The sequence below is a fragment of the Primulina tabacum genome, chromosome 10 (assembly GCF_025594145.1).
Source record: "Primulina tabacum isolate GXHZ01 chromosome 10, ASM2559414v2, whole genome shotgun sequence".
NCBI classification, from domain to species: domain Eukaryota; kingdom Viridiplantae; phylum Streptophyta; class Magnoliopsida; order Lamiales; family Gesneriaceae; genus Primulina; species Primulina tabacum.
This window is the reverse complement of record NC_134559.1, coordinates 27,926,006-27,934,952: the sequence shown is the minus strand read 5'-3', so window position 1 is coordinate 27,934,952 and position 8,947 is coordinate 27,926,006. Positions and strand designations below refer to the sequence as shown.

The following is an 8,947-nucleotide window of genomic DNA, read 5'->3' as shown; positions in this document are numbered from 1 at the left end:
TTAGCATCTCCTTTACGTGAAAAAGTTTGAGAAATGGAGTTGAGTTTATTCACCCCCCCCCCCCCCCTCTAAACTCTACATCGATCCCCAACAAATATGGTGTGATAGATGATTGAAAAAAGAATATGGCGTGTCTTTGCGTTTTAAATGCACGAAAAAATTGGCGATTGAAGAACGTCGACGACGAGACGATGGCTTGATTTTTCCCTTTGCAAATATCGAACTTCCTCTTACAAATATTGTGTGTGTCGTGTATGGTGTGAAAAAAAGAGTCCTAGTAGTTTGTTGGGTGAGGGAGGCGTGTGATGTGTGTGTATTATGGGGGTGGTTTGTATTTTAAATACTAAATAAACCCCTAACAACGCTTAGGCCCAATAAGAAAGTTAATTAGGCCCAAATAGCCCAATAGTGCTTAATTAAAATATTAAAAATAATTTTTTTTAATAAATTTTGTGAATTTATTAGCCGGGTTGTCAAAACGTTTGTATTTTTGTTGAAAAACCAACACCGATAAAATTTACGTCCCAGCGTATAAAATCACCTCAAAACCCCTTACTTTCAAAAGTAAGATAAAGCATCAACCCTCTTTTAAATAATTAAAAACAATTATTTAATAAAAACATTTTCTATTTTTCAGCCCTCGGTCTCCGTTCCTCGATCGCAACTCGAATAACCTTTAAAAATATATTTTACTGCAATAATGTAGAAAAGTATATTTTATACATGTCAATATACACAACATAATTAATACAATTAAAACATTTAATTGAAATACACAAGTAATTTAATAATTTGTATGCATGTGATTCGCGTGGACCTTCAAATTTTCGAGGCGTTACATTACAAATAACTGTTAAATATAAAAATCAGATAATTGAAAAAACAGAATTATACAAATTTATATCTTACGATAATAGAAGAGGAAATAGTTTCTCTTAAATAAAGTATTGATAAAATTATTTTAGTCATTAATCAAATTAAACTAGATGTTCATATACAAACAAAAGAAGAAAATAATATTGTTTCTATTGCTACTTCTTCTATACAATCCCTTCCAGATATAAAAGATTTCAAATTTAAATCTTCTGTTTCTGATATAGAAAAATTATTAGAAGAAAAATTTAAACATCTTAATTTAAATACTCTTAGTGAAGAGTTTGAAAATATTGATAATCATTTTGATGAAAAAATTAATAAATTTAAATGGGTATATAAACCTACCCAAAATAAATATTATTACGATAGACCTACTCCCATGGATGTTCTTATTGAAGAACAAGAATATATTTTTTCTAATAGTTATAATCGAAAAAGTATTTATGAATGGAATATTGATGGTTTTAGTGATAAAAAAATTTATAATACTGCTCACAAAATGCTTATGTATAGTACTGTGTGTAAAACTTCAGGCAATAATGATAAAAATATTGTTATAATGATTATAGCAGGATTTACTGGCCAACTTAAAGGTTGTGGGATAATTATTTAAATCAATCTTATAAAGATGATATTATAAATTTAATAAAACTTGAAAATAATATTCAAACAGAAAATGTAGTATATTCATTAATAATGACAATGATTGAACATTTTACTTGAAGATTCACTGATAATGGTGAAAAAATTCGTACTTTATTAAGTAACCTAAAATATAAAACTCTTACTGATTTTAGATGATACAAAGATACATTTTTATCTCGAATATATGAGATACCAGACTGTAATAATAGTCTTTGGAAAGCCAAATTGATAGATGGTTACTTTTTCTATTTGCTGAAAGAATTAGAAAAGTTTTAAGAAAAGATGATATTTATATTACATATGAGAATTATACTTATGAAAAATTAATAAGTACTTGTATTCAAGAGGGTTTAGCTCTCTGTAATGAATTAAAATTAAATAATCAAATTAAAAGACAGAATTTACTTTAGAAAAAACAATTAGATAAATTTTGTGATCAATTTGGTATAGACCTATTTAATAAAGGAAAGAAGAAAATCAAAGATAAAAAAGAAAAACTTTATAGAAAGAAAAGACATTTGTCTGATATACAAAAAGATAGAAAAAAGAAAAAAAAGAAAGCCGTGATTTACGGAAAGCAGAAAAATATAAAGACAAAAATAAATTAATTATTTGTAGAAAATGTAAAAAGCGAGGACATTATGCTAATCAACGTTGGGCTAAAAACAAAATTAATAATTTAGATATTGATGAAAATCTAAAAGAAACATTATTTAAAATTATAATGGATTCAAATAATAATTCTGACAGTGAAACTAAAAGTTCGTTAGAATCTTATATTTCAGAAGAAATAATAGATAATGAATCAGATATTTCAGATTTAGAAGAATGTGATAACTGTATACAAGAAAAATCTTGTATAAATCATATAGATGATAAAAATGATGCATTTTATAAATTAATGTCTCAATTTCAAGATTTAAATCTTAATGTTTTAACAAATAATAATATTTTAGAATTTCTTAAAATGATTTAGGATTTAATATTAAAATCTACAATTATAGATCAAATGAAAAATACTGCTTCGACTAGCAATAATAATAATATTCTTGTTAAACAAGAACAAGCTTATTCTATGAAAGAAGTAAAAAAATCTTCTATAACAAAAATATAGTAAACAAAATCCAGTTACTATACAAGATCTAGTTAAAGAAATAGAAAATCTTAAAGAACAAGTAAAACTTTTACAACATAATAATAATAGTTTAAATGATCGTATTTCAATCATTGAAACTAATAATAACAATTCAGTTAATAATTCTGAAAGTTTTGATAATCTTCAAGATATTTCCTTTCCTGATCCAAATCAAAAATATTTATCTGTTTTAAGCATGATTATATCTCAAAATGGTATACCAATATTACTTTATTAATTGAAAATTCTTATAAGAAAATTTTCATTGCTATGATTGATAGTGGTGCAGATTTAAATGTTATACAGGGAGGATTAATTCCTATGAAATATTTTCATAAAACTACTCATTCTCTTTCTCATACAGGATGAGAACCTTTAGAAATAAATTATAAATTACCAAGAGTATATATTTGTAAAGATAAAAACTGTATTCAAACCAGTTTTTTATTAGCAAAAGATATTTTTAGCCAACTTATACTTGGTCTTCCTTTCATATATCAAATATATCCTTTAACTTATGTTGATGAAACAGGTATTATAGGAACTTTTTTAAGGTAACCCTATTTCTTTTAAATCATAACTAAACATGTTCATAGAATTTTAAATGAATTACAAGAAAAGATTGAAAGAAAGTCTTTTCAAATAAATTCTTTAAAAGAAGAAGTAAAAATTCTGACTATAGATGATAAATTAAAAAATCCTAAATTACAGGAAAAAATCAAAATTATTTATAATAAATTTTCATTAGAAATATGTAATAATCTTCCAAATGCTTTTTGGAATAGAAAGAAACATATTATTTCTCTTCCATTTGAAGAGAACTTTGATGAAAAGAATATTCCTACCAAGGCTCGTCCTTGTCAAATGAATTCGGAATATTTAGAATTATGTAAAAATAAAATTCATTCATTATTAGAAAAAAGTTTGATAACATCTTCTCAATCACCTTGGTCATGTATTGCTTTTTATGTTAATAAACATTTTGAGCAGGAAAGAGGTATTCCTAGATTAGTTATAAACTACAAACCTCTTAATAAGGTTTTAAAATGGATTAGGTATCTTATTCCTAATAAAAAAAAGATATATTAGATAGACTTGTAAATGCTATTATATTTTCAAAATTTGATTTAAAATCAGGATTTTGGAAGATTCAAATAAAGAATCTGATAGATATAAAACTGTTTTCAATGTTCCAATAGGACATTATGAATGGATTGTTATGCCATTTGAATTAAAAAATATCCCTTCAGAATTTCAACAATTATGAATGATATTTTTTATAATTACAGCAATTTTATAATTGTTTATATTGATTATATTTTAGTATTTTCAAATGATATTGAAACACATTTTAAACATTTAGATATATTTAAAAATATTGTTATTCAAAATGGTCTTGTTATATCAAAATCTAAAATGATTTTATTTCAAACCAATATTAGATTTCTTGGTCATATGATTGAAAAAGAGAAAATAATTCATATACAAAGAAGTATTGAATTTGGTTCAAAATTTCCTGACATTATAACTGATAAAACTCAGTTACAATGATTTTTAGGTAGTTTAAATTATATTTCTCCTTATATTAAAAATCTTACTAAGGATTCTGCCATTTTATATGACAGATTAAAGAAAAATCATTTACCTTGGTCTGGAAAACATACTATAACTGTTAAAAATATTAAAGAGAAGGTTAAAAATCTTCATTGTCTTATGCTTGTTAATCCCCAATGGGATTAAATTGTTGAAACAGATGCTTCTGATATAGGTTTTAGTGATATTTTAAAACAAATTGACCCCAAAACAAAACAAGAATATCTTATTCGATTTTATTCTGGTAAATGGAATTGTGACACCCTGTCTTGAAACTAGACCTCAAGGAATGCCACATTCCCTAATAATACCTCATAAGAGAATTCTGTCTCTTTAGAAGTATCACAGGCAGTAATAAGAACTATCAAAGAATTTTATTAGCGGAAGCGAAACGTACAAGTACTAGTAAATTACGATAAAGTTTTACATGTCCAAACTAACATAGACGGTAAGAGTGACAATGACATAAACATTTCAGACAAACTGACTCATAGACTAAATGACTTATTATGCCTTCCAGCAATTTATTCCAGACAACAACTGGCGGATCATACATCAACATTTCTTTCTTTATCCAAATCCTGGTTACCTGGCTCTGGAAATTACAATAGATAAAGAAAAATAGAGAGGTTAAGTCTTTAAGGACTTAGTGAGAATTAAATAAGGGTAAATATGATACTCAAATTTGAAAGAATGATACAATAGACAAAAGAATCAACATCCGGTTATATGAGTACACCAAAATAATGGTTAGTAAAGAATAACGAGCCAAGTGAACTAATATACCCGGACCAAAGTCACGTTGTTCAATGAACTCAATCTCCAGACCAAAGTCCGTTGTCCAGGGCTCTGTTTTTGTCAATCACCTTATCATTCAGTCATTCATTCATTTATTTGATGATTAACCAAAACTTCATTCAGTGGAAGCTTGATAAGAATCACATCTAGTATGATGATATTACAATGAGAATGTTACATTGAAGAATTCACTCATTTCGGAAAGGTAGTACCAGCATGAATAAGGAGTTAGTTCGATAGAAAAGGACATTCAGGATGGGACATATTTCATATGCATCAACGCGATTCAAAGATACAGAATTTATGCACAGGCGTAAAAAATCGATAATCCGTAGTGAATATCGTTAAAAAATATAACATATCATATCATAATTTCCAGGCCAAATGCCAAAGGCTATATAAGAAGAACGGTAAAAGTAAATTCCTCACCTTGAGACTTACTATAGATGAGAGTGAGAGTTCCAAGTTCAAGTCAATCCTATTGACCAATATGATTATCATTAGTATAGTAAACATTTTTTATATAGATTATCCCTAAATTTTTACCAAAATAAAGAATATAACTTCATAAACTTTATTTATTGACTAAAAGTTCATAAAAAAATTATTTTATTTCTTTAATATTTCTTTGTCAAAAATTATTTTCTAATAGTCAAAACTATCTTTTAAAATTTATAATAATTAATATTTGACTTCAAAAATTACAATATTTCCTATAACAACTCTTATTATAATATTAACTGAAAAGAATTCAAAATAGATAATATTTTAAATTATTTTATCATTAATCGATATATATAACATTTAATATATAACTCACAAAAATCATAATAAATAATTTGTGAGTCGAAAAATTATAAAACTTCATAACTACTTCCAATGATATATTTTTCAAGTATTGAAGGCTGTGAACATTTATACAAAGGTTTATAAGATCATGTAGATAGTAAATCATATCCGAAAATCATAGTATTTCCCTTTAAAAATTCACAGTAAATGCAATACTCATCCAAAATTTACGAAACTTGTACAGTAGCCTAGAATCATACAGAGCATGCTTCGGAAAATAAAATTTTCATTTTTTGCCGGAGCATGTTTTACACGCGCCGGTTTCGGCGGCGCGTGGCCGTCTTCAGGCCACCACGCGCGGCCACCCTTTTTCCAGAAGACGTAAAATACGATTTCCTACAACTCTTATGTTATAAGTTTTCTGAAATTCCCAGCCGAAACGTGCCAGAAAAGGAAAAACTAGTAAAACTCACACCCTGACTTCGGCTGCCGGAAAACACTATTTCCAAGGCCGATTCCGGGAAACCAAAGACATGAATGAGAAGTATGACATACAATGAACAAGTTTCGTGTTTAAACTAAGGTGAAATACGGTCAAGAAAATTACGAAATATGGGAGCGAAAACAGTACCTGAAAACCGAGTTTTCCGGCACTATTCCCTTCCCGGACAGTAGCGATTTCTGAATTTTAACGAAAAATCGGTTGATGATTTTTCGACACCTCATTTTGTGATATATTTCTGGGTAATTTGAGAGTCTTGTGGAATTTTTATAGAATATTTGGAAGGGTTTTGGATATATAAAGATATTTTTGACCTTTTTTCTCTACTTTTTGAGCTATAAACTCTCACCACTCCACCCTATACTAGACCCACTCCTTAAACTCAAAAATTCAGGCTGAGAACTCTTGAAATTCCTGAAGTGAAGGGTGCATTTTATAGGCAATGATCAAACCTTATCTCCAATCTATGATGAACAAATCTTGATCACCGGTTGGGCAAGAAGGGAGGTGGTGTGTTGGTTAAGCAACTATGATGATGGTATGTAGGTATGTATGCATGTATGAATGTGTGTATATAAATATAATATATTAGTTATTTCATTCATTTTTATATATATTTAAAATATAATAATTAATAAAATTTAGTAATTATAATATATGCAAATACCATTTAAGTTATGGGGTGCTACAATCTCCCCACCTTCAAGGAATCTGGTCTCCAGATTCGAATAGCTCTGGGTATTGTTGTCTAATATCCTCTTCTTTCTCCCATGTGGCTTCCTCAATGTTTTGGTTCCTCCAGAGTACTTTGACGAGTTGAACTTGTCTATTGCGAAGTTCTTTGATTCTCTGGTCAAGTATCCGAACAGGTTGTTCCTCGTATGTCAAATCTCCTTCTAGGGTTAAATGTGCAAGGTCCTCTATGGGTGTTGAGTCATTGAAGCATTTTCTTAATCGGGATACATGAAACACGTTATGTATTCCAGATAGTGTCTTAGATAGCTGGAGTTGGTAAGCTGCAGGTCCTATTCTTTTCAGAATTTCAAAGGGACCTACGAATCGAGGTTGTAACTTTCCTTTTTTTCCTGCCCTTCGGATTCCCTTCCTGGGAGATATTTTGAGGAGCACTTGATCTCCCACAGCAAATACTAAGTCCTTTCTTCTTTTGTCAGCATAGCTCTTTTGTCGACTTTGGGCTAATTGTATCCTTTGCTTGATGACTTGTACTTTATCAATTGCCTCTTGTATAATATCTGGTTTTATGGAACGAGTTTTCCCATCTTTGGTGCACCGCCATTCTTCAAGATCCCAGTTCAGTGGGGAACGATATTTTCTTCCATATAAAGCTTCATAAGGAGCCATTTGAATTGTAGCCATGTAGCTATTATTATATGCAAATTCTATAAGGGGTAGATGATTTCCCTAGTTGTCTCCAAAATCTAAAACACAGGTGCGGAGCATATCTTCCAAGGTCTGGATAGTTCTTTCAGATTGTCCGTCTGTCTCAGGGTGCAATGATGTGCTGAAATTCAACTTTGTCCCAAGGCATTCCTGAAGCTTCTTCCACAATCTGGATGTAAATTTTGGATCTCGGTCTGAAACAATTGTTGAGGGTATCCCATGCAAACGAATGATTTCTTTTTGGTATAGACCAGCTAGTTTTTCCACTCGATACTTACTACTCACTGGAATGAAGTGAGCGGATTTTGTTAAACGGTCCACCACAACCCAGATACTATCAAAGCCTCCTTTCATAAGAGGTAACCCTAACACAAAATCCATGGTTACAAGATCCCATTTCCACTCAGGAATGGGGAGCGGTTGTAAAAGCCCTGATGGTCTTTGATGTTCTGCCTTCACCATTTGACATGTAAGGCATTTCCTTACGAAATCTGCAACATCTCGTTTCATGCCTTTCCACCAAAAGTTTTGTTTTAAGTCTTGGTACATTTTGGCTCCTCCAGGATGGTTGGTGAATCGAGATCTATGAGCTTCTTCCAAAACTTTCTCTTTTAATGAGACGGGTACATAAATCCGTTTACGATAGCAAAATATACCCTGAGGGTTGGTGGTGAAATCAGAATCTTGCTCTCCTTTGGTCTCTTTTAGCTTAATTACATCGGGATCAATATCCTGACTTTGCTTGATTCTGGAGTTGAATTCTGGTTCGACTCTTAGTCCTGCTAGATGACCACGTGAAAGTATGTGTAACAAGTTTTTTGACTTGACTTGGTTAGTTCCTCTTCCTCTAAGATGGGCTATACTGGCTCTACTCAAAGCATCTGCCACCACGTTGGCCTTCCCTCGATGGTATAGTATAGAGCAATCATAATTTTCTAGGAATTCCATCCACCGACGTTGTCTCATATTTAACTCCTTTTGAGTAAATAAATACTTCAAACTCTTGTGGTCAATATAGATGTCAAAGGTCGCACCGTATAAATAGTGCCGCCATTTTGCTAGGGCAAAAGCTATTGCACCCAACTCCAAATCATGAGTCGGATAGTTATTCTCATGAATCTTTAACTTCCTTGAAGCATAGGCAACGACCTTCCCATTTTGCATCAATACACAACCCAATCCTTCTTTGGAAGCATCAGTGTAAACCG

General features: G+C 30.3%; 1 protein-coding gene across 1 annotated transcript; it reads right to left on the bottom strand.

Annotated features, from left to right (window-relative positions):
* Positions 1 to 7,040: 7,040 nt before the first annotated feature.
* Positions 7,041 to 7,715, bottom strand: LOC142505023 (uncharacterized). Its single transcript, XM_075617849.1, has one exon. The coding sequence runs from the start codon at positions 7,713 to 7,715 to the stop codon at positions 7,041 to 7,043; it is 675 nt and encodes a 224-aa protein (XP_075473964.1).
* Positions 7,716 to 8,947: the final 1,232 nt, after the last annotated feature.

What these genes read in the sequence shown, in the direction of transcription:
- LOC142505023 (XM_075617849.1), bottom strand. Translation starts at nt 7,715, where the DNA reads ATGGCTACAATTCAAATGGCTCCTTATGAAGCTTTATATGGAAGAAAA.